At 36.0% G+C, this 27,324-nt stretch overlaps 1 protein-coding gene across 1 annotated transcript in view; it reads left to right on the forward strand.

Annotated features, from left to right (window-relative positions):
* Positions 1-27,324, forward strand: part of CCDC178 (coiled-coil domain containing 178) — a 150,616-nt gene that overhangs the window by 120,917 nt on the left and 2,375 nt on the right. Inside the window, 1 exon segment of the mRNA XM_065753459.1 lies at positions 11,701-11,835. Coding sequence (XP_065609531.1) covers positions 11,701-11,835 — 135 coding nt within the window.

The raw sequence follows: 27,324 nt of genomic DNA on the forward strand, positions 1-27,324 counted from the left end.
CACTGGAATTTTCCGGTAAATCTGTCAGTCTCTGGAGGAATGGGAGAACCTTTGTCTTTTAAGACCACTCTCCCTTCAGAGATTAAGAAAGAACAAACTATTCCTAAATCTCAGCTGTCACTTGCTCTCAAGAAAATCTATGAAACTCACCACCTTTTAGCTATATCTCAGATGGAATAGCATTATGTTCTGCAGTAATATTCTTCTGCAGAAATACTCTAGAGTATTTGTTGATCTGTTCACAAAGTGACTGTGCCCATTGCTTTGAAAAGGATGGGGAAAAGGCTGTGAAACATAAGTAAGACTATGTCATAAAACATAGGGTCTTAAATTAACATTGCAAAAGCATCTGTAGGTCTGGCATTTGTTAACTTCTGAACATTTATCTTTCCTTTTTATTATCCTTTTAAGGTAATTGTGTGTGATTATAAAGGCATTAGCTGGATTCCTTTTTGCATCTTTCATTTATTTGGTAATCAGGAACATAATACTGACTCTATTTGTGTAATTGTGACTGTTAAGAAACATGGGAGTCAAGATAGGTGGGACCTGCTGACTATCTCATGGTTATCAAAGTCACTGACTCAAGTCATTAATGCCTTAAGTACTACATCATTACCATAGTTTAACCAAAGATGTGGCTTTTATCTTGTTTATTATTTCTGTCAGCTCTTACGTATTGAGCAAAAAAACTGTTTGAAAGCATTTGTATAGACTGCGTTTGAATGAAGGATTAGGAGCCTCACATTCTTGACAAACACATTGAAAATCAATCTGAAGCTTATATGAAAGTAATAACTTACTTGTTTTCATACATGCTTGAATTTCCCTCTGTTCTGGGGGACTTTTCAACAGTTAGAAAAAGGTGATTCCACATTTGTAATTCTTGCTAAAAAAAGTGAACGTAAACAGAAATTATAAGATAGATTCCATTAAATATATATGTCTTCAGAAGTAGTGCTTAACAATTTTTGTCTAGTCTTTTTCTTTCAATGCTTTCTATTTTTAAAAAATTGCCTTCCAAATATAGTAAATGTGTAATAAAATGCTGCAATTTGTATGGATAAATCATTTAAATCAAATTGTATTTAAGATTCAGCTTTTTTGTTGTTGTTTCAGAAACACACATAAGTGATTGTAACAAATGAAAATCTGCCATCAATGCTAATGAGGTTTAGGCAGACTGCTTGTGTGGCATCTGCAATAGAGACTAAGGTCCCGCTTCTGGATTGAGAACTATGGTGGCTTACAGAAGAACCAGTTGAAATTGAAACCTGAAGGTCCTGAGGTGTTTCCTTAAATCTGGGGCACAGTTCCTGAGGTTTTGTGCCACTGGGGCCAAGAATGTCAGTGTTTTAAGGGACTGCAATTTCAAGGCAGTCAGCCTTGTCAGTGTTGATAGGCTCCCTGTTGTGGTGCTAAGGGATGAGGCTTGGATCTATCTGGGCTACAGCCTGGCCTCTTAGGACTTCCATTTTCCTCACTGAAAAGTTAAAGTGACAGAAAAGACCATTACAGATGCTGAGCAAACTTGACTTTAGTTGTTTCACTACTGTAGTTAATTTAACTATTATTGTTCTTTTTGGGATTTAATTTGTCTCATAAATTGAAAATAGGATTGTTCCATTTGGGTGTGTTCACTGGAGAGCTGCAATCTGCAGCATTTGTTGATATTCTTTCCCTTATCCTGGAAGACTTATGAAATTCAAGATATAGTGTTGGATGTTTCCAGCTTTATCTGTGCTCTAGAACAAGGGGATACCAGTTCTGCTTTGTAGGTGCACATTCTGGCTGTTTTCCCAGTCAACAACAGGACCAGACCTGCATGCAGGGGCCAGATTTTCATTAGGCTAGAAACTGCAGTATGCAGGCATGGAGAGAATTGTGTTATGGTCCTCCAGGTGAGCAGACCAAGGGAGTGCCAGGTAGCATTCCTCATCTGCAGATGAAAATCTAATAATCGCTCCCTCTAGAAGTTGCCCACAAATAAATTGACCCACAAATTGGCCCACAAATAATGGAGTTGCCCACAGATAAATTTCCTTCTCCTTTAGAAATGATAATGTAACTGGGAACTTCCTACAATATCAGCAAATGAAAACTTATTTAGCTTCTACATTAAATCTTTAAGTGATAAGCAGAATACAATCCTGTGTTAATATTTTTAGAAGAGGCAGTACCTCTTGTTGTGTCTTGTTGCCACATAAAATGGTGCTTTGTAATTTATTATAAAATATATTAAATAATTTACACTAGCATTACAATCTAATACATCACTACCAATCTCTGCATGCTTTTGAGAAGAGCAAATGATAAGAATATCATGTGTACACAGAAATAGCAGGGTTAAGCTTGAGTGAAAGCACAGAAAACTGATAAAGAATGTTAACTGTCTAAATAAAGCCAAAATACTGGAATCTGGGAGTGCACAAATAAATCTCTCCTTCACTGTAATACAGCACCATCAAAACTCTTGCAGTTGGCCCAGTGCAAGTTAACAGTATAGTGTGTCTTTATTAGCCATCTTGTGTGTCACACCACTTAAAGTTCTCTGTGGTCTTTTGGGAACTGAAAGAAGGAAGTGCAGTGAATCAGTGCTTTTTAATACTAAAATTTCACCTTTGTTTGAAGTGCTACCCTATATCACATTCTCTGGGTCTTCCTGGCACCCCCAGTCTTTCTTATATAATGAGACTTACAGATTTTGCTGAATTATTTGATTGCTGAGAGTATGTGACTTCACTGAGCTATTTTCTAGCCCTCACAATGTGCTTACTACAGAAGTGTGGCTGAATCCCTAAGCCCTTCTGCAGAGGAAGGGTTCAGGCAAGGCCTGCCATTTTTTCATCCCAGTTTTCCTATTAACTACATAATTGAGCACACAGTATGATTGTGTGAAGCTACAGTGCTATCTGATTGTAAACTCCACTTTGTTCCATGAATCCCATTTTACTTTCTGCCTTCCCTGTAAAATTAATGTTACAGTAGTGTCCATCCTAACAAGAGGCAGGCAGACAACGACAGAAGGAACTAAGTTGAATTGACACTTACTGCCTATTTGGGTGCTCTTTCTCAGATCTGAAAATGAAATAGCTCTTTAGAGGTCTTGGAAAGAATGATTCCAGAATCATATAGGATGAATGACTGATATTTAAGTGTGGTGGGTATGGTGGGTGACTGTAAATCTCAGAAGTTTTGTATGTTTAGTCAGCAAGAAAGGCCATGCTGTCGCGTTATGTCATCCCCTGGGCCAAGCAAGAAGGAAAATTATTGTCTGGGCTGATGACGTAGTTCAGAACTAGTCATAATTCCAAGATAGAATCAAAGTAATGAAGAAGATGACTAAGTTGAAGAAATTTTCTTAAGATTTCTGAAATCTCTAGTGCTAGGTAAGAAGAACAGTGTGTTTGGTTAGACTAAGGACATTAAATTGAAGTCATTTGACAACTTAAAGACTTCATTTTGTCAGCCTCAGGGTAGGTATTATTATTATTTTTTACAGAGTAGTGCCTGCTAGCCACATATATCTTACCTATCTTCCTCTATTTATTATTGAGAGATCCCATACAACATTCATATTCTCTTCCTAATCCAATTGTTCCCGCAGAGACGTACTGCTTAAGAATTTAAACCCTATTATTTATGAAGAGCATGTATGCTCTTCATAGAGCAGGAAGCTCAATATACTGTTTGGCCATGAAGGCTACATCTAACCTGAAAAATACTAGAGGGTTAAGGTCTTGCACATTCCACATACTAATTTATGGTGCCCTATCCTGTTTAAGCTTGTGTAAGCTAACAATTTCCAAGACAAGTCAAGGAGTAACATGCACCAAGGACTGCTCCAAGCAGGCAGCATGTTTGGGACAGCACTAGCCTTATTTTCCTTGGCCCTATTATCTCAAGTGGTTTTGCTGCAACCAAAGGTATGCAGATAAACTTCTGTTTCACCTACGTAATCTGGAACACAGCTTTCACATTCATTCAGTCATTCAATGGTTAATCCCTCACACTCTCTGATATGATATTTGTGTTTTAGGACAGCGAGGCTTTCACACAGGGCTGAGAAGTGGTAGTGGACTGCAGAGTGTGGGCAAAGCCAGCCTGTACACCCTAGCCTTACTGCTAGAGAATAGTTCCTGGCTCTTTTTATTTAACGGTATGAAGGTAGCCCCAGGGATTGAGAAACAATGTGCATCTCTAAGACGCAGTCAGCCATCAGCACTGAGGTAACATCTGGAAAAAGTTATGCATGTCTTAATTGGCCAGCTGTTCCTCTGATTGATTCATGGCCTTCCAGGAAGCACATTTACCTCTCAGTACTCATGTTGCCCCTGCAGAATATCCAGTCCTGGGCTGCCTATGCTGGTGCGATGGTACATTGTGCAAACTAGAGCAGGAAATTCCCTTGAAAAGTCTGGCTTTGCTTGTCTGAAGGCCATGTCATTTCTGAAATGACTAATTGGAAATTATGTTTCTATTACAGCTAGTAGAATGCTGGTGGTGATTCAGCCAAGAGCATGTGTAACTGTCGAGGCACCTGTTGCATGACCTAGGCTATTATGGCACACAGTCACACTGCACAGACTACCTCAAGGTGTGCTAGTCATTAGCAGGTCTGATGAGATTGCTACCAAGTGCCAAAGACCTAGAAGTACAATCCAGGTAGCAACAGCAGACCAGTTTTGGGGCAGAGAGAAAGGTGGTGTTGATTGATGATCGCTGAATGATAGATGTGTATGTCATCAAGATAAATAAATTCTGTTCTTTTTAATTTCATTTTACTGTTTTGCAGTAATCATGATAATAATCTGAATCAGAAGGAACAGATTAATATCAAAATTTATCATCATAATATTCGTTTATTATTCAACAAGAGTCTTTCCTGTATTCTGCTGTAACTACAACTTTAGAACTTTTTGATAATTAATCTCAGTGTATTTTAAGTGCAACAAAGAAGGCATGAATTCACAAAGATGAAAATTACCTATTAAACTGTTTGAGAAAGCAGTGTAACATTCATATTCATGAGGTAGTTATTTTTGAGATGACGAACTCATGAAAAAGCATACTTAACAACTCTGAATGACAAAGGTGTACTAGTTTACTTTTAGAGTGATGTGTTGACAATTATACTCCAGTAATCCTTCAGGAGGGGACAGAGGATGAGATATAGTATTTTATTGTGGGTTTTGTTCTCTTCAGAGTAAGCAGTAGAAACTGTAAATGGAATGATTAGAGATTATAGCTGCTTTAACAGGAGGACATATTGGCAAGGTCAGGAACTTCCTTAGAGTGATCTTGTTTACTTGAGAGGTTTTGATACTTCAGTTTATTCTGGCTGCTGCATTTCTCTAATGGCCTCATGTATGTAAAAAACAAAAGTTAGGAAAATTTGTACTCTTCTGTAGATGAGATCTTCAACAGAAAAAATTGTTGGGAAAAAAATAAAAACAAAAAACCAAAAACCTTTGATTCAGGGCAAGGGAAATTTTCTGCATTTTTTCAAGATATTTCCATTCATTTTTTTGGGCTCTTGGGGGTGAAATTAGCAGTGTTTGATCCTGAGTGTTACTAAATGATATAGATGAAGCCTCCTGGGTGTATCTCCCTTGTATCTTTGAGGAGAGAATATCATCATGTGTATTCTATACCTAGTCTGTATCAAACTTTAGGCTACATTTTGAGGAACCTAACACACAAAACAGTTTTCACCTTCAAACTACTATTGAAAATGCTTACAAAGTAGCCACAATAAAGCAGAAAGATATCCTGATCTTACAAAAAGTTATCTTTTCTTTGTTTTCCTGACAGATGGTAAAAATCATAATACCCATCTTTAATATTTTTCCTCTTGAGATGTTGTTTTTTTTCTGCTTTAACCACTATTTTTACTGTAAGATTGTGCTCCAGTTTTTTTCGGACTTGTATTCCATTTGTTTTTCAGTGGATCTTGAAATACAATTTTCCTGTCTCTATTTATTTATTTATTTATTTATTTATTGGTAATTTAACATTGCTAATCTGCTTACCAAAGCATTCACAACTGGAATAAGGTCAAAAAACAAGTGCATCTTTCCATGTATACTTGCACATCAGCTGAGATTTGTTTTTTTCATGAGCCTTTTACTCATTTTTAAAGTATATCCAGTCTGTTGACAAAAGAGCTTTATTTAAATGAGCTATGTAATCTTTACCAGCAGTCTGTGGAGCAGATTTGACAATAAAGAAATATCTCATTACCTAGGAGCTTTGTATATTGTACAGGTGTAACTTGGTAGTTGAACAGTATAAAAAGATAAATATTAACTGGATTTTGCTAATAAATCTGCCATTCTTCTGGTGCCAAAATCTGTAGAGTTGTTGTAATTGCTGTTGTTTGAGTTGTAACAATGAATGAAACTGATAAGGCTTATGTCATTTACATAGAATTTAGCATTCACAGTGCACTATTGAATTAATGTGACACAGACACACTGGGTCCTCTGATATAAGATTAGCATCATTTTAAAATAGAGAAAGTATACATTTCAAAGTGACATTATTCTGTGTTTGAAATGCAGTGTTATCTTGCTTAGATCTGAAAATCATACTGTGTGATAGCAGTGACTGGTAGTTAATATTTCTGTTAGTTACATCTTGGTTTATTACATTTTGTAATAAATGAATGTCTTCTGTTATAAGGGATTACTGAAGAATTATGAAATAACATTCCGCTGAACCCAGTAGATAAGGTTTCTGTACCACCACTGTCAGGCAGGAGTAGTGTCAAAAGAATTATATTTTCTGTGTTTAAACCAGAGTTGTGTTCTAATAGAATTCTACTTATGATTTCAGGTCTTCCCACTGTCTTTAGGTGAATATGTCACTGCTAATCAGCTGTGGAAAGAAGACTTAAATTGGATGTGACCCTTCCCCCTTCCAGTTATCTCTGAAAAACTAGAGTTAAATGATTTGGTTAACATGCCAGGAGTTCAGTGTGGCAGTGATAAAACTATAAGATGTTTCTACAGTTACAATCAATATGTTCATCACAGTACACTTGTCTTCCATTGTTCTCTACTTCTGCATCAGCCTGATTCATGCTCAGTATATGACTGCAGATGTATATAAGCTTCCATGTGAAAACTGGTGATGTACTATATTCAGTGTGTCATTTTATGATGGTCCTTACTGTGAATGTCTCTAGTTCATTCATGTTCACTTCAGCTTAATGCAGACTGAGATTTGTGTCCAGCTTCATCTTATCTCCAGTGGAGTATTACACTGCAAAACATTTATCTTGCAGGAGAGAGGAGGGATCATTTTTCCTCTGAACAGTGTTTATTTAAATGGTGGGATCTAGTGCTTCATTTCTTAGTGATGTGATCTATTTCTTGGTGATGAGATCATGGTTGTTTGCCTTGACATTTTTTACCTTCTGGATTGCTGTGTGTATGGTTGACATCTCAATTGTTCATTGTTAATGTTAAATGGTCTAGGCTCATAATATTTCATCAAAATATGGTATTGATGGTGGGCTGAGTCTAGTGAGACTCCTCTGCCCATCTGTTTCCCTCATCTGCCTCTGTTATGTATATTTTTCCATTTTTGCTGCTGCCTAACAATTCTTCTACATTTTAACGACCACAAATTGTTTCAGTCCCTTGGTAAGTTGATCTAACTACCTATTGTGACTGCAGCTTCATCTTCTGCTACATCTTTAAATGTCTTAGTAACAGCCATTATAAAGAAAATAAGTTTTGTTGCTGTATTCTTGATCTGATGTATGACAAACTGCTTTCTGGAGATAGTTTATGTACATAGTTGAGTTACATAGTGGTAAAAATTCTCGCTTGGTAAGGTTCATACACAGACAGTCTGATCAAGGCTGTGAACAGTGGGAGGCTCACAAGTGCCTATAAGGAACAATGCCTTTAAAGTTGTAGTTGATAAAAATGGAAAAATCTGCTTGTGACTGTGTGCAGCCATTTGTTTTCCATAGGACTGCAACTTTTTTCAGATTATTTTTATGAAGTTGTTGTATCACACAAAAATATCATCCCCTTTGAGATTGCAGACCCTTTTGCTCACTATGTCTAGTAAAGGTAACATCAGTACAATTTTTTAACAGAAGTAGAATAAACATATTTTGCCTAGTACATCTCACAGGAAAACAAACTACCTGGGCTATCCAAAAAAATCTAGCCAGAGGCAAACACCCACCATGTATGTTTTTGAACAAATATTCAAAGTTGGATAGAATTAAAAGAGAATCTTCCTTTGAGACAAGTAGCATCCTGTATCATCTCATAAATTAGATCTACTCTTATATCTGCTATGTTTTATGTAATTTAGAACCTTGCAGTTTTACTAGGTCAGACATCTTACAAGTGTTTATTCTAAACGTTGCATATGTCTTACGAACAATTAAAATAGTAGCTTAATTTCAATCTCATAGCAAGCAGATCAGACATGATTTAGGAAAATATCTTGATGTAACATTAAAAAAAAGAGATAAAAAATAGGAAGAAGTAGAGTATCATGATTGGTATACCTCAAATCATAATCTAAGCTATCTCTCTAGCAACATAACAATGGTAGCTAATTCATGTCTCCTTTTCCCAGATTTATGCTAATATTATTGGTGATATTAGTACCATATATAAACAAGGGATTAAAGAAATAGAGTCGTATGTTTCTCTCTGCAAAACAGGGAGGGGAACCACAAGTAAGGAAGAACACCAGTAAAGCTGCAAAACAGCAGAATGGCAAGGGCAAATTCTTGACAGCACTACCCATTCACTCCAGCAGCTCACAAAGGTACATCTCTATCCAAGCTGCTGGCTCAATATTTCCTCATCTTAGGATGAGGGCTGGGAGAAATCACTTGTTGCAAAAATTGTCTCCATCCCAGCTAAAAGAGAAGGCTAGAGAAGGTAACATCATGTTTCTCAAATAGTGAAACAAAGCAATGAAAAATGAAGAATTAGTAGTAATGTCTTATATGCGAGTCATGCATGCCCTGACTATATGTCTCTGCATGTAGTAACAATTTAAAAGAAGGAAAAGCTAACGATTATATTATATGATCGCAAAGGGGATCTAAGTGAAAAGTATTGCTGCTCATAGATACAGTGAGACAATGGCCAAACCTAGGAAAGTTACAGGCTGTTCTGTTTTAGATTGTTCCAATAGCTGTGGGTCTGGAGTTGACTTAAAAGCTCAGGTTGCCCCTCCTAGGTTAGTGAATCTACCAGTTTATTTGATCAAGTTGTTATTTCCAAAATAGTCAGATGTTTCTGATTGTGTGCCATAATGTTATTTATGTTGCAATTAATATTGTAAAATTAATAAATATTGAGTTTAGACTCCACTGTGCCAGGCACAATAAAATGTATTCAAAATATGAAATACATTAGATGCAAGACATTTAAAATAGCAGCAACAGCTATCAGATTTGTAATTTGCAAGCAGTTAGTTGGTTCTTTGAAATGAGAAACATTAGTGAAGGTCTTATTGAACACTAGCCATTATAAACTGTCAGTTTCTCAATAATTATTATGGCAACTTTCAAATAGTCAAACCTCAAAACTTTGGAACTCATTTTTTATTCTCTCAAGACAAAACCATGGAGAGAAATTGAACTGCATAACCACTGATCCCTTTCACCATTCAGTAACAGATCTGTTCACATGCTCCCCCAATTTCTGTTTTCCTCATAACGATGATGTGTCTTGCAGCTATTTCACATTTTTACAAAAAATTGGGAATTTGATAATCCAAAGGCAATCTTATACTTAAGTTGTTTTTCTATTGAACTAAAGCAGATCATATTATTAAAATGTCACAAGTTGCTTTGCTCCTCTGTCCTCCACATTCTTTTTTCAACTCCAGAATCATATCAAACAACTTAAGAACTGAAAATACCTGAATTAACAACAGACTCAAAGGCAGCTGGAGATTTATTTCAGAAAAAGAAAGTATTTCTTAATATAGAAAGAAGTGAGCAGTGGCTCTTTGAAAATCATCGTCAAACTGGAAAACATTCATATTTGGTTTCATATTGGTTTCTGTGATTCAGATTGATATTTTTATATTTTTTATTGAGTTCATCTGTCTTCCATCATGCTATTTCTAATATACACTGGCATCACTTAAAAAAAAAAAGTATAAAGATCTGTTTAAATATTTTGCAGCCTCATTTACAAAGATGCAGAGTACCAGAGCACTCACTACTTCCATAGAATCTAACAGGACTTGTGGTAACTCAGTATCTCTGAATATCAGGCCATTAATTTTGAAAATGTGTGCTAATTACTCTCTAGGCTGTAATAGCTCACTCGATATTACTATAATCTACATTCTTTTGAAAAAGTGTATTTTTCACCTGGTACAGTGCGCTTGATCCTAAAGACTAGTCGTATCTTATCATGTAAAAGCTTCTTTATAATTGATCCAATTATTGACCTGTGGTATTGACCTTAACGAAATGCAATATTTCTAAAGGAATGGTACAATTCGTTGTGTTAATCCAGCTTGAAGGCCTCATGCTAACAACTGCTGTGTGATGTACTGAAATAATTGACTTGATGAAACACAAAACCGTGTATTTATACTAAGCAATAAGCTGAGTAGTTTGCACTTCTGTTTTCTAAATTCCAGCTGATGTGAGTATGAAGCAATTTTTTGCCAAATTTACCAAAATACATGGTCTTTCCAAAACATTTGGTGTTGGTAGATTTTCAGATCCTATTAAAATATTTTTCTTCTGGTCTGAGACCTGCAACACCATGTTTATGAGTTGCAGATCAAGGAAAGACTGATACAAGTCTGAGCTGCATGTTGTAACAAAAATTAATGTTAACAAAAAATAATAACCTATCAGGTAAGCATTACTACTTTGAATATTACCAATTAGAATTCTTTTCAATGTTTGCAATTCCTACCGTAGGTGTTATCTTTGTTATGCATCTTTAGAAAATGCTTTTGTTTAAGTAGCATCACTTTCAGCTGTGGCACTCGGTATAATTTAGTGCTGTTTGATGCTTTCATGTCACATGGTTATAGCTAGGTAGATTAATAGGAAGTTCTATCTGGAAATTTCTTTCCTGTTATTGTTCTCCCTGAGTAGTTGATGGCTAAGTTAATTCTCTTTAGTTTTGTCATGCACTAAAGCACACATTGCCAAGCTGTGATAAGCTTTACTCAGGAAAGAAAAAAAAAAAAAGCCCCTGTGTCCATCAAAGTCTTAAATGTGCATTTTAAACTTTGGCCTGACCCGATGGGCCATTCAAAAAGCTTCAAAAGATTATTATTTTTTTTTTTTTAAGAAAGGTTCAATATGTCCCGAGGCTATCGGTTTTGAGTTAAACTGGGTGAAGTAGAAATATTTTACTCATCAGCTTTGCAGTCACAGAGTTTGCTTCAGCTAGAACAAAACTGCTGAGGCATTTAGAGAAAATTAACCCCCCATCCTGGCAGCCAGATGTGACTGGTTTCTGATGAATGCACATGAGTGGGCTGAAAAGTCAAGAGACTGTGAAATTCCTGTCAGGTCCGTACAGTGCAGAATGGGCTATTGACTGCTTTCTATATTTCCCTCCATCATTCTTCTTGAACGCTGCCATTAATTTCCTCTCCTACTCTGACTTGAGCTTTTTTTTTTTTTTTTTCCCCTTTTCTCTCTCTCCCCCCTCCACCCCCAGCACCCTGTTCCAGCTGTGGGTGCTGCAGAGCAGGATGCGCTGGGCACTGGCGGCGTACCTGAGGCTGCGCGGGCTCCGCGGCCAGGCTGGGCTGGCGAGGATCCAGGCGGCCTCTCAGGAGAACGCTCAGAAAATATTAGCTGTGCAGGTAGGTGATTGCAGGGAAGTAGGAAAGATCATTCTGATCTAGATTGAAAAGCAAATGATGGGTAGTGTGATGAAGCATTAAAACCATATCCCATCAGAGTTTTATAAATTTTTAACCTCTTTAATAAACTGGAATTGCATGAAGGATGAATTCAGTAAGTTAGCACATATACCATGCACAGTTTGGGGAAAAAAAAAAAAAAGAAAGATGAGATTTATTTCTCACCAACCTTAGAAAAGATTATTATAAATACATTGGATATAAACATTTGAAACACAGAGCAGCATCAGAATCAATTCTCAGTTGTTTTAGAAATGTTATTCCTTTCTGTGCAAATAGTATTCCATGGTAAACAATATTGTCATTTTCACTGTATTCATATTTAATTTCTTTAGCATGGTACAATTTTTCAGAAGTACTATACCTTCCCATATCTGTAAAAAAATAATTAATATTAATTTAAAAATAATAACGTTGTAGTTATAAGATTTAAAAATTATTTCCAGCCCTGTTTTATTTTTCATTTTGTGACTTGTTCCCCCTGTATATGTATTTACTAGGGAAAAGAACTCCTCTGTAAGACATGGTTTGAATGTTCTTTATGTCTTGTGCTGTGGTATCTTATTCACATTTCTCTAAAGCCACTCCTTTCAATCTCTCCCATAGTTAATGGCCATAACTAGGTGGTGCTTCTGAAGGGGTTTTAAAAGACTAAACTGACAAATTTTTTCAGACTTATTTCAGACAAAGGAAGTTGTGTCACTGATGCAGTTTTAGTGTGCCATATTCTTATAAACCTCACTTTGCAATTTTTACAGACTTTGCGATATGATTGTGCAAACAGTATTATTACATTTTAATACTATATAGTTGTATTTCTCAGTTAACATGTGATGCAGTAAAGTAAAATTGAACTTGAATAAGTTGTAGAACTCCATTAAAATGCACCAGTGTCATGAACAATTTCCAGAATCTCACTAAGGGATAGAGAGGATTTTATTAAAAAATTCCAAATTTCCATATGTGTGGTACTGTTTTAAAAGTTGTCAAAAATCACAGTCATGTTAAAATCAGAAATTCAATTTTAAAAACTTGCAATAAAAATGCAATCACATTTTGTATTTGAAATACTCATAACTGTATGTGTTTGCATTCACAAGCCAGTGGAGATAGTTAAGTGGAGAATTACTATTTTTTTTCATTCAGATTCCTCATTTAGCTTTTGAAAAACTGGAAAAGCTCCTTTTTGATGTTTGCTATGGGATAGCCGTGATAAATTCTGTTCTGTCCTGTGTTCAGCTACTCCAACAGTGAGTGAAGAAAAAGTGTGATCGATGTGCAGCCTAAAGCTCATGAATAACAATAACAGAGATGTGGAACCCACAGGTGGCAGCTGGTTTCCTCACACATGAATCTTTACATTAGTCTAACGTTACATAGTATTTTAATAGATGTACTGTGAACCTCACATATCGTTGAACAGTATGTCAATAACTACTCCGTATTTTAATTAATGAGTTTTGCAGAAATCCTTCACCTTGGCATAATTTTTTCCATGTATGTCATTCACGCTGTGAAGCCGTGTCTGTTAATCTTGTCTTCCTGAATAAACCAACCAGCGATAGTGGTGGGCCTCTGGTAAGCTTTTAGATATGAGCCCCTGCAACGTTTGGGGGTATTCAGAGGCAAATAGCTCAGCTCTACCAAAGACAACATTGTGATGGGAGCCTGGAAAGCATTCTGCTCTCTGCCCGCTTTCATTATCCATGGCATCCCTCTCTGACAAGAGTTCTGCTATTCTAATATTCTTGTTTTCATGCGGTTTGCCTGAAAATAACTTACTCTTAAAGTAATCAACAAGGAAAAAATACAAAATTAAAATGGAAACTACATACAACTAGCTCAACTATGAGCAATTACTGACATATGTAGAAGTGTATTTTCCCTCAGCAGCATAACATTTTTATATTTTAGTAGTTTTATTTACATGCAGACCAGTGTCTTTGTTGTATTTGTGTTATCCTCAGATCAATCTACCCTTCTGCTAATTAAGTTCTTACCCTGATGACACTCGGCACAGTAGCAGGCACTTCCAGAAGTGTGACAGCCATTCCTCTCCCTTTCCTCTCAGCAAGACATGCACTTTGCTTGCTGCTGTTTCTTGTGTCCGTCTCACGTTAACGTGAGTCTGAGGACCTGCTGTGCTGAGCAGCGTGTGGCACGCAGGTGATTTCAGCTCATGGTGCTTGTGTTCCAGCAGCTACATTGGCTAGAGCAAACAGGAGAAGGTGAATCACAAAGGAAGAGTGAATTAGAAGAGGCAGTAGATACAGTACATTGGCTGCCTAAGTGTTTTCTGATATTTAACAGAAGCCATGACCGGGGTGAGATCCAAAGAGAGACTTAAAAGTAGATAATGTAAGTGGGTTTTTTTTACCTTTCCAGGAGGTACTTTTTAACTAGCAACACTCCCCAGTTACACAGAGCAGCAGAGTTCTGGGAAAACTATAATTTGAAAGTCAAGACCTGCCTCAGACTGAAAGACACCAATGTTTTGTCATTACTATTTCACATTTTTAAGCCTACTTTTAAAAGTCTACACCTGCCTTCCCATCATTTCCATTTCCAGAGTACCTGAAAGACTCTGTGCTCCAGAGGGAAGAGCCAGGGCCTGGATAAGACAGTGACAGTGCCTGTTAGTGAGGAGGATGTCTGTAGTAACAGGTATCAGCAGAATTAGTCATCAGTCCTAACAAAGCAAACAAAAAATGCAAAACCTGAGGCGGAATCCCATTTAATCACAAAGGGTTTTAGTTAATAGAACAGTGCAGATGCTTGCAATTCAATCTCTCCAAAATTTTTAAAGTGGAACTATACAACAATGGCAAGGTCCTTTGGTGTCTGGTGTCTCAAATTTATTTCAGAAAGGATTACATGTAGTACCAGTCCTAATTTTTATCAGCACCAAACTGGATATCAGTGCTAGAAGTTAACCATCGATCACCAACTTTGTTAGTGAAGCACACATGGAATTTAGAGGGATAAAATGTGTTGCAGTACAGAACACGATGGCTACTTTGACAAAAGAGTTCTACTTAGCAAACCTTATTTCAGTAGCTGTACTAGACTGACCAGGAGTGCTCAGACTTCATGCAATTGAAACAGCATGTCCCCTGGAGCCATGTTTTCTGCTTTACCACTATTATGCCTGAAGTGGAATGGTCAACCATTTATTTAGTGTCCGTATATGTGAATACATTTCTGGTAGAAAAAAAAAATAACCTAGCATTTAAATTGCACTGTTAAAAAAGAAATAAAAGATTACTCCAAAGGAATAGCAAGGAATAAATAAGTTGACAGTTAATTCACTTTCTAGGGCAGGGGTCAATGGCTGGAATGATTTATACTTTCAATTTGGGCTCTTCATCTAGTTTAGTTTTTGTAAAGCAAAATGGGGACTATTTCTCAGGCAGGAGTATTTCATCTTATGCTCTACCTTTTTCCAACCCATTTCAAGATTTCAAATGTCCTTTTCTATTCTCTGATTGCAACTTCATTTTTGGGTAGTTTACATATGTGCCTAATGGCTCTGAAAAGAGACTTTGCTTTTATCGTGCCAGTCAAAGAAAGTTGTATAAACTCCATTGCAGGTTATACAGGTTCTTCATGCAGACTTGATTTTCTTAATAGCTGGAGGACAGTGTGTGTTAGATGACAGGAGCAAAGACTATTGCTGAAAGCAGTGACAGTTCATCTTTAAATAAAAGCTGTGTGGAGATTTTTTGTGGTTGTGTTTGAAGATGTGATGTGGGCAATGTGGGAAAAATTTCACAATCACAGTTAGTGGTTTGCATTTTCTATAATTTACTGGAGGACATCAGTCTTCAAAAATCATTCTTCAGTTGCTAAATATATTCCTATTCAGGCAGTAAGTAGTAAAAATAATTTATTTACTTTAATAAAACAGAAAAAAAAATAAAAAATTAAAAATTAAAAAAAAATTCTTTTCTCCCAGAAGTGTCCGGGCAAGGCATTTGTTCAGTCTGTGACTTTGTTTTCCCAGTAACATTTTAGAGTTTCAATAACTTGGCTCTTGAGTAAGTTCAATTAGCTATCTAATTGCAAAAATGATGTATGATGGCAGATGTAGCTTTATTTAGGATTGTAACTGTACTTTAATCCTGACAGTCTTCAATTTACTTCATCTCTTTAGGTGATTTATCTTGACTATATTTCTGCCAAAATTATTTTGGGGGCCAAAGTTCTAACAGAAAAGATTGTCACTTTAAGACATTTAAATGATTTTTCCTGATGGTGACACCACAAAAGTACCTTTTTAACCAATACATTACTGTTCAATTTTTCATAGATCTACACCTTACTCAGCCATTCATACCAGTGTAAAGGGTAAAATGTTTTTTTCATGGAAGCAAAACTTCCATTTCAGTTAAGTGGAAATTGCTACATATCCACAACAAAAACAGTCAGTCTGCAGACTCATTTTGATTCCAGAATGCTTTCATTATTTAAAAAGTTTTCTGCAGTTTTACTCAAGTTACTCAGTTAACCTGAAATCTTTAAAAACCTTTTGACTAACTTATAAGCTATTATTGTTCAAAATAGTTCCACTCCATTGAACAACACTAGTTTAGAAAATAATATTTTGTCTATTTTGGATTGGCTTTATTTGGGCAATTTTTGCAGAAATTTCCATAGAATGGACCACTTTTTTTCTAAGGCTTTAGGACTTTGCTGAATCTACCAAGTACATCCCTGTCGATAGTATGTTTTACCTGAGGAAATGTTTTCCTAAGTCAGTATAATTCCTGTGGTTTTCATGGCTCCTTGTTCTACATCATTGCAGGAGAGAGTTAGTGCAGTTCCACTAGGGCCAGGACCAACTACATATCTGTGTATTTCAAGCACGGATTGTCCTTTTTCTTCCTGACAAGCAGTCATTCTTAACTACTTCTTATCTGTCAGATGGTAGTCAATTTGAGTACATATCTTGTTCTCTAACTTATTAACACAGGTGTGTTATGGTGTCCCCCAGGGCTGATGCTCTTCAAAATCTACGTCTTCCCTTTATTTTTCTCAGTTATTGGTTGAGTTATCACCATTTACGCTGATTACACTCAGTTGTATCTTTTTTGCCTGCTGATTTCACTTTAGCAGTCTTGCTGTTTCTGCCTTATCTTGAAGACATATGGGGCTAGATGACAGATAACTTTTCTTAAGGGGGCATAGCTACATACCTTTTAATTAGTTCTAACCTTTTGTATTTAGTCACACTTATTCACAGTAAGCACAATTTTGAAGTCAAATTGTGCTTGTTTTATTATTCATTTATAAAATATTTCTTTTGCACAGTTAAAGGAGAATTGAGATCAGCAAGATACCTATTTTCATTTCTTCTCATGGAGTTTGAATGGAAAAATTTTTTACCTGTCCAATAGTTTTCTCAATAAACATGGAAATCAGCATCCAATATTTTCTAAAAATATGTAGCTTTCCTCTCAAATGAATTTCAAATTGCAACACCTGACATTTTAAAAAATATAATCTCAAATTTTATTTCAATATTTAAAGTAATTTTTTCTGTAGATTTTTGTCGATTCAGTTGGTGATTCTCACCAGATTTTGGAAGCAACCACAAAAATTTTTGAATTTACTTATTGTGTAGATGTAGTGGCAAAAAAACTGCCATGGGATGGGTACAAAAGTATTTATAAACGTATTCTATTGTTGTATGATGAGAGGGACTCTTCTAGTGAGACAGTGAAAAGTAATCTTAAAGTAAACCCAATTCCAAAATACAGTTAGACTCTGATTGATCTTTCTTGCATCATCTTCACAATTTGTAATTTTGCTTATGACATAGCCAAATTCTGATGCCTTTACTCTGACATCACTTCCTTTTCACTTTTGAACTCTTTGTATCCTTTCACACAACTGCTGCATTTAGGTTTCTGTGCCACTTACATATTAGAGCAGCAGGCTTTTTCTGCTCCAGATAAATTCTCTGTTTTTCAAAGCATTGTGCCTAAAGATTGTTATAACCTCAAACATTTCCTGGCATGCAAGGTACACCCAGAGATGCCCCACCTGGCCGCCTTTTTTATGGCTTCACTTGAAGGTTTGAGTAGATGAAGTAAATGGGATATATATGAAATCACTTACAATGTGACTGGCACCTAAAAGCTGTAGCATATAGCAGGTAGAACACAAACAGAACATTTCTGTTTATGGAACCAAAATAATCTCCTGAAGGATAGTTCTGCTGATTTCCAGTTAGTGATGGAGATTAGAAGATGATCTGTGCCAACTAACATATTTCTTTTTCTCACATTTTCTCATATTTTTAATATTAATCTGATCACAATTCAGAATTATTGTGGTGATTAATTACTGAATTTCCTTGGAGATGTACATTTTTAATTTTCAATTTTATTTTCTTTTTTGTAGAAATACACTGCAGTATTTTGAGTAATAAAAATAGTAACCTAACAGAAAATGGAACAGTGATGACATGTAATCTAGATTTATTTTTAAAATTAATTTTATTTAAATGTATTACATTTCTTCAGTATTTACACCACTTCCTGAATTCTATCCTCATATATTACCAAATAATCATTGTCCGTATTCTTATACTTTCTGACTTCCAAATACAGAATTGCCATAATAACTTAAAACATACTGACAAATGTAAATGTATATATAAGTTGTTTGTTTGTTTTTTACTATTCAAACACAAGATTGCAGGATTAAAAATGCTTTACAGGTTACTTACTTTATCATCCAACTTTAGAGAGCTGGTGAGATGGCTAGACAATTTCTCATTGAGAAAAATTATTCTTCCATTTAAAAAAAAGAATCCAGAAGTGTAATCTTCGCATTCATTTCACTTGCAACACTGATAAGTTTAAAAGACAAGGACACAACATTTCAGTCACATATGAGGAACTGGCAAATCTTATTTCTTCTGCTTTTATTATCAGCAGGGCAACTCAAATTGCAAGAAGACAGAAACTGTGTGACTTCCAGCTTCTTAAAATTTGGTCCACTGAGTCATGTCACTGCTACAGCAGCCTTTAAACCTCAGATTTTTCTCTGTATCCCCTGGCAGAGTTATTCAGAAATTTAGTTTAAAATTTGACAGAATAAAAACATTGGTTCATGTATTGTGAAGTTTTCAAATAACATTGAAGTTGTCTTGTGTGACCTCTTCCCAGAATCTGAAGACTACTGGATTTCTTACTCTTGAAGTACATAAATTTTACATATTGAATCAAATAACTACAACCTGTATTGAAATGCTTAACCAAAAAATGCTAAATTAAGTTTAAAGAAATAATTGTTACCCTGCCATTTCTAAATGGAGCATCTTGTTTTTGCACTTAATTTTCTCTTAACATCAAGCATTTGAGCACAGAACCCAAATTTTGGATAAGCTGTAATAAATAAATAAGAAGAATCACAGAATTCCCGAATTGGAAGAGACTCAAAAGAACTTCTGAGTCCTATTCTGGCTAATTAAATTACAATATTTACTCATTCAAAATATGTATATTTATAAGTAAATATATTTTAATGGATCCTATAAAAAGAAGTTCTCAGCAAATTTCATAGTATGGAATGCCCCTACAGTTCAGGGAAGTCTTATTACATGAAGATTAGTTGATGTGGTTCAAACAGCAGTAACTGAGAATACAGCAGTAATTAAGTTCTTTCTTCCTTTCTAGTAAAATGTATAGGAATCTTTGATTCTCTTTGCTGAGCTTTGCTGTCTTGTTTTGAGTAGGTGCGCTATTAATATCTGAGAGAATATGAGGAAGCACATAACACATAACCAAAATCTCCTTAAAGCTTTTTATTTTAGTTTTGTGGAAAGTTGTGGTTTGTTTTTTTGTTTGTTTGTTTTCAGAGAAGACAAACTTTTTCTTATCAATAATGTCTTTTTTCCCTCTTTTTTTTCCCCTAATTCATGTTATTTCTTGATTTGGAGCAATAGTGCTGAACAGCAGGAAAGACATAGTTTTCTTACAGAGCACTGTCTTAAGAGAAAACATTCATTCAATATAGGTTGGATCAATGGGCTGCAGCCAATTGTTTGAGCATTAATGAGACCAAGTGCCAGCTCCTGCATTTCAGTCACAACAACCTCATGCATCGCTACAGGCTTGGGGTGAAATTGCTGAGAAGCTGTGCAGAGGCAAAGGATCTTGGGGTATTAGTCAACAGCCAGCTGAATATGAGTCAGCGGTGTACACAAGTGCTCAAGAAGATCAAAAATATCTTGGCTTCTGTCAGAAATAGTGCACTTAGTTAGCAGGACTAGGGGGCGTAATCGTTCCCCTGTACTCAGCTCTGCTGTGGCCATACCTTGTATTCCGTTTTGGGCCCCTCAGTGTAAGACGGTGAGACCCTGGAGTGTGTCCAGAGAAGGGCAACAAATCTGTAAAGGACCTGGACCACAGGTCTTATGGGGAGTGGCTCAGGGAGCTGGGATTGCTCAGTCTGGAGAAGACTGTGCTCAGGGGAGACCTTATCGCTTTCCACTATTCCATTATAGGAGTTTGTAGCGAGGTGGGGGCTGGCCTCTCCTCACAGGTAACAGCAACAGGATTGAAAGTCTTACACTGTGCCCCTACCAGGAGAGGTTCAGGTTGGATACTGGGAAAAAAGTATTCTCAGAAAGAGTGGTTAGGCATAGGAACAGGCTGACAGATGGAGTCATCACCACTGGAGGTGTTCAAGAAATGTGGGTTAGGGAGCATGATGGGGATGGGTTGACATTCGGAGGTTATCTAGATTTTGGTGGTCTTTTTCAGCTTTAATGATTCTGTGAATGTGTGAACGTATTATATGTTTCTACCAGCTAAACTGATATATATATATACAGTTAGAGAGGAAAGAGATGTTTACATTGTACCATTTAAACAAAATGCTGTGTTTCTGAGGCACTTTTGCTATTATAACCACACATATTCGAATGCTGGATTCAAGTTTAATGCAAAGTCATAATTAATATTGAGGAGAGTTATGATGATTCTGTAGCACAGAAACCTCTCTTTTGAGATTTTAGCCCATACGGATAAACCACTCAAAGATAATATGGATCACAAGATTCCTTTTATTAGCAAAATTGGTATGACTATGTATGTACTTGTCTACTGAAAAGCAATGGTAATTTTGAACAACAGGAGAATACAGCAATGAGCCAACAAGTAAGATGATTATTCAGTTGTTATGTGTCAAAAAGAAAAGGAAGTGAGACTTTGTAGATTTTCTTTTCCAGCAATTGACAGAAGCCTTCAGTGTATAATTAAGAAAAGTCAAATAAAGTCTATTTTCAGGAAGACAAGATTAAGGATAGAATTTATGAAGTTATAATGTTGCCAAATGAGCAAATGCTTAGCTCTGGGTTTATAAGTAATACCCAAGAAAATAAATTTCTTTATCCAGTACAGTGAGTAAAGAAATGACAGAGAAATTACATTTTAAATTAATGATTCAACCTTGCAACATCACTTTGGGCTATTCGATGTTGAGTAACCTCCTTCTACTCATTTTAAACATATATCAAAACACAGGTTTAATGATGAACTGTTTACATGTTGAAAGCTCCTCTTTGGCAGCTCTTCTGTTTTTGTCGTTACCTGAATTAATTATGATAGTTCAGAACATCTCTAGTAAACATGCTGATATATCATAGATTATAAACTCGTCTGCTGAACTCTTAACCATCGTTGCAAAGTAGATTATTTTATTTAAAGACAGCGGTTTAAAAATTTAGACATTTAATTTAATTATCCTCTCCCAGAAGTACAAGAAGAAATCAGAGTCCTAGTGTGAATAGCATTATACTTGTATAAGAAAACTTACAGGAGCATTTTTGCCTCAAACTCAATAATTTTAGTTATAATCACTAACTATGTTTTTGTTTTACAGAAACAGTATGATTTGGAAAAAGAATAAAATTGCTTTTAAAGTACAAAAATAATTATGAACCACTTGAAATGTAATGTCTGTATTTTATTTCTCATCAGAATTCATTAGTGTGTAACATCAATAATTTAGCCCATCATTTGCCAACACTGACTTGGCTCAGTAGTTCAATCATGTAACCCTGTAAACTCACTTTCCATTAAAATGAATGTTGCTGACAAAGGATAACTAAAGAGATACTTCATTTATTAGCTAAAGAGATACTTCATTTATCAACATTTTTAAATTAGGAGTTTGGGACCACAGACACTTAGCTGGATAAATGATTCAAAGGAATCTTTGCATTAGGCCTGAAGATGTTTGTAGAATCAAATACAGTGATATCCAGAATTATAACTGCCTTTCATTTGTGTAACATGTAATTCACAGTATACTATTCCAGAAACCAACAGAGCCACCTGCAGAGAATCAAATGACCTACCAGAATGTAATCCTGACTGTCAAGTACGGAAATTATAAAATGTGTAATAGTTATCCCCCATTTTGATTGACTCAATCAAGCATTTCCCACAGAAAAATCCCTACAATGAACTTCTTGCAACGTGCACTATAATCTCCCAAAGTTGCATCTGCTATATTAAATAATTTACATTATTTTACCACAAACAGCATCTTCAAAAGCACTCCTTATCTTCTCCATAGACATCCTTTAAAAAGATTCAAGTTTCAAATACCATGTTATCTGCATGTTGCTACTCCAGCCTTTTTTCTTTTTTACCTGAATACTGATTTCATTTTCTAAACTTAAGTCTCTTTTGTATTGTCTTTTTATTTGTTTGTTGCTGGCGTATATACATATCTGAAGCATGTGTGGACAAAAATCTCTCAGGTATGTCTTCTGACTGTACCTCTCTGGGAGGAGGGAGCATCCACCACATCTCTGGTCAACCTGTTCTGATGAGGCACTGGAATAGGTTACCCAAAGATGTGGTGGATATCTCATCCCTGGAAACTTTGAAGGCCAGGTTGGACCAGGCTCTGAGCAGCCTGATGTAACTGCTGATGTCCCTGCTCATTGCAGGGGAGCTGGGCTAGATGTCCTTTAAAGTTGCTTTCCAACTCTAAGGATTCTGTGTTTCTATGATTCTGAGACACATTGAGAAACCAAATTATTTGTGAGGACAAATCAGCAAGCGTCTGTCGCAGGACCAACAACACAGGCCTGTCATCTGACATTGGACAGATGCTGCTGGTGGTACAGAAGGAACCAGTTAAGGCCATAAGCAGAAAGCAAACAAAGATGTTACAATGCCACTTAGTTGCAAGCCGTGACAATACTGTCCATTCCCCTTTTCCTTGCACTGGTGATGTGCTTAACCTAGAGGCAAGAGATGCTCCTTCCTTTAAACAGTGTTCCAAGCACGGAGCACTGCAATCCCTGTGCTCACAGGCTGTAGTAATGCACTCCTGTGACACTCCAGACTGAGAAGTGAGGGATCAAGTTTAAGTCTTTGCTTCCAACCTTCTCATAAGAATATTTCTAAAAGAAATGAGGTATTTTCTCTGAGCCTCACTGCTGTGATAGCAGAGCCTGAGAGATGAAGAAGACACTGTTACCTGGTCCAGGGGGCAGAAAAGATCTGCACAAGAAATTAAAAAAAAAAAAGCTTTTCTTCTTCTTCTTGTGGCAAGGGAGGGGACTGTGAAGGATTATGCCTTAGAGAACTATTCAGTTCTCAAAAATAATTGTGAAGAAAATGAGAACAAAAGCAGTTCTCTCTTAAACCAGTTAGAGCCGTATTTCTCACCCTGCATGCAGTGTACTGCTGCAGGTGTACGCAGTCTGTACCAGCAATTGACTCAGCATTGGTTATGGCTCTCCTCCTGGCTGTGGGGCAAAAAGTTGAGTAGAAGGCTCAGGAAGAGCAGTTTATTTCTTACATTTAAGTCTCCTCTAAAACTGTGATGGGTCACAGCTTTTTCACTGAGTTGCTTTAGCGTGCCAGCTTGTCACACTTCTATCGCAGAGTTTTAGTGGAGCATTTAAATTATCTATAATAACCCCAGAAAATCCCTCTTTTTATTTGGCACAGATTTTTAAAGCTACCAGTTTTAGTTTTATTATAATTTCTAAAATAAGAAAATGAAAGAGTGCACCAAACAAGAAAAATTTTAATGCTATGCTTCAATTAACCTTTAGGGACTAGAAAGCCATGCAAAATAAAATACATGCTTGAATTTAGTCCCATTTAAATCAATGATGAAGCATACACTGCCATTCTTGGATACAGAACTATTTTCCTCAGGATAATATACGTCCTCTCACTACGTTGCTTTGTCTTTAAAATTACATTTTTTTGTTTTAAAAGTAAGTGTTTTGTTATAATTTCAGTGGCCCACGAAGATAAGAAAGGCACTGTAGTGAAAGACACTTTTGTTGTAATGGAGAAAAGGTGAGCTTCTGAACACCATTCTTGGTAGTGCCATTTCTTGTATATTTGATAAATACCTACGACAGTACTGAGCATTGTTGTGTTCTTAGTCTTGGTAGCATATTCACTGATAATATAATTATCATTCAGTTTAAAATGTTTATATATAGTTATGCAGCAAAGGCTTCCACCTATATTCTGATCATTTTTAGATCTTAATATCTTACTTAATTCAAGATAGTAATAATTCTCCACATTTGGTACTGACTCCTTTGACCTATACAGATGATGAGTCTACCCACTGCTGGTGTTACATTATTACCTTTCTTTTCCATTTATTTCTCATTCTTTTTAATTCCTATTCCTTTCATCTTATCGTGTAAAGTCTAAAAGATAGGGAAAATTTAGAGGAGATGATGAAGAATATGATTTGATTAGATAGGTAGGATTAGCATTTGAGATTATAGAGCTAGAATGTGGTGATGCAGTCTTCTGAATTAACTTCCAGCTCCCCTTTGTGTTCTCTCATTTTCTCTTCAGGATAGAAAGCCAACTGCCCTCTTTCTTCTGTTGATCATCAAAGATATTTGTTTTTCCTGTATATGAGCTACCATAATTTTTCATTGCTTTATTGTCACTCAGAACATACATAATTCTGCAGCTCAATCTGTAGTAGTCAGACAGTGTCAGCATCACCCTGACAGGCACAATATTGCCCCGTAGCCATTCAGACTGAGAAGTCACTCACTTTAGCTTCTCCAGTGTGACTTCTACTTTACTAGGATCAGAATTGTGTCCTGCTTAGGCTCCCATTTAATTTGGAATAATTTTAAAAAAATTAGATAGATTTGTGTCTTGAAGTAGAAGTTTGCTATTAGGGAATACTGATGTTTTTTTTGTTTTTGTTTTTTCCTTTTCAGAATGAATCTAAAATAATCTTTTGTTTCAACAAATTAGTGATGAATGGTTTTGGTGCCCAAACAATTTCTTCAGAAGTTACAGAAATCCATGGGGTGTGTTTGGATTCCTTCTGATGTAACACTTGCATTTTTTTATCCTTCCTGCATGATGGAGACAACTGACTTGGACACAGCTGTCTTTGGGGCATGATGAAGAAAAGCTGAGCAAGCCACTCCTTGATTTCCCCCTTTTTTGCCATACTTCTTGACCGTGAATAAAACAAAATGTCTTCCTGGGTGCTCCGTTGTATGAAGATGCTTTAACATCTCTTTTCAGAGACTATGAACATATTTGCAAAGTTGTTTGATGATCTTGTAGCTACTTTGTAGGTTAATGCAGAATCTTCCCTTCTTGACCTTCCACATGTGCTTCAGAGAAAACAGAAGATGAATTGTTATTAAAAAGGGGTCATTAGTAGAAGAATCGAGCTACCCGAGTTTAAAGTTTTGCTGTATTTCTGAAATAATGTCATACCTCCTTGCTGTTCCTCTATATGTTAGGTAGAACAGTTGACAAATGGAAAGCTAGTAAGGGCTATTAAGGACTCAGGGCCTGAATTTGATAGTTTTCTGTGTTTTAAATCCATTAATTTCATTACAGTTACACCTAATTTACGTCTATGTGAAAACCAAGCATTAAGTTTGCCTTGTATTTTTAGTCTTTATTTCTAATGATTTGTGAGCTACTAGCACATGATACTGTCAGCCTAATGGAGCAAATTGAAGATGAGTGACCATATATTATGTCACTGTATATTTAAAATAAATGTTTTCAGTTTTTAAAATGAAATAATGAAAGTTTTTTCCTTGCAGCATTAATAAAGCATATGACTGTCATAAACTTAATTTACTTTTATAGGCACTGTAAAATGCAGCTTCGTTCTTAACAAATTGAACTTTTTTTAGGGAAAGGAGTGGAATGACCCAGTGTTTCACAAGTGTATAATGGAAAGGGCAACTGGAATAAAATGAAGCGTTTCCTCAGGAGCAATTATGCTGAAATTCAGATTGTCCCAATGAAATCTACAGCCTAATTTGAAAATTTGTTTTGTGTGAATGTAATTGCACTGATGTAAATCATTCATGGAAATGAGATCAGAGATACCATGTATGACTGTTCTTCTGTTTCGAGAGTGACAGAATATACTCACAGCTCTCAGTCTTCAGTTAATGGGAATCCAAATGCATGCTAAACTTCAGGCCTAGATAGATGTATCAGTATCATTTTGTCAATGAGCCAGGACAGAAAATTTTCCTTTAAGACAATTCAATCTAATCTTCAATGTTTTATTAAATTTACTTTGAAATCAGGTCAGTGTGGTTAATAAACTATCATTTGACAATTAGCTTTCCCACTGTAAACATTAGTTATTAAAAATCAGACGCAGTACAACTTAAAAATATGTTCATATTACCTTTATTTTATATTGATACTCCAGACAAGATCGTTCTGGTGGTGGTTGTTTTAATTCTATGAAAAAGACTTGAATCATTGATCTGCACACAGTTCCACAGCATGTTCTGAAACGGGAACACCAAGAAAAATGGTACCTTCTAGCTTCTCTACTGAGTTTAAGCTTCAGAAATATCCTTGACAATAAAATCAGCATGTTAGTGAAATAATCTTATCGCTATCTCGCTTTTCTATCATATCTCTAAAGTTTCATTCATTTAGATATTTTTCCCAAAATCTCATTACCAGTACATTTGTCTGTAGCACCATTACACTCATGGTGTACTCATCTGCGTTGCTGTGTGGTGGCTTTGTCCACACAACCCATCTGATCATCTTTGGTCAAGATGAATTATCTCAGAATAATGCATTCTGCCTTTTCAGACAGGCCTCAGAAAACCTTGTCTGGTTTTAAAAAACCTTCTGTACAGCCTGCAGTATTCACATTTGTCCTTCTGAGGCTGGCTCCAATGAGAGCCTAAATGCTGAAGTTTGGTTCTCTAACCACACTGATGAACCTCAAATTATTATTTAGCTGTTGTGATGATAAAAAAGAATTTAAGTGGCATATCATGAACTCACATTTATGGGGAGTTATGGCATAACATTATACTGATGAGCCAAACTCTTCAGAATTGTTTGCCACTACTTATCTTGGAAATTATTGTATATTTTTTAAATGTGACACTTAGCT

Source organism: Cyrtonyx montezumae, unplaced genomic scaffold (assembly GCF_038088225.1).
Source record: "Cyrtonyx montezumae isolate F1298 unplaced genomic scaffold, pur_monq_1.0 scaffold_8, whole genome shotgun sequence".
Classification (NCBI taxonomy): domain Eukaryota; kingdom Metazoa; phylum Chordata; class Aves; order Galliformes; family Odontophoridae; genus Cyrtonyx; species Cyrtonyx montezumae.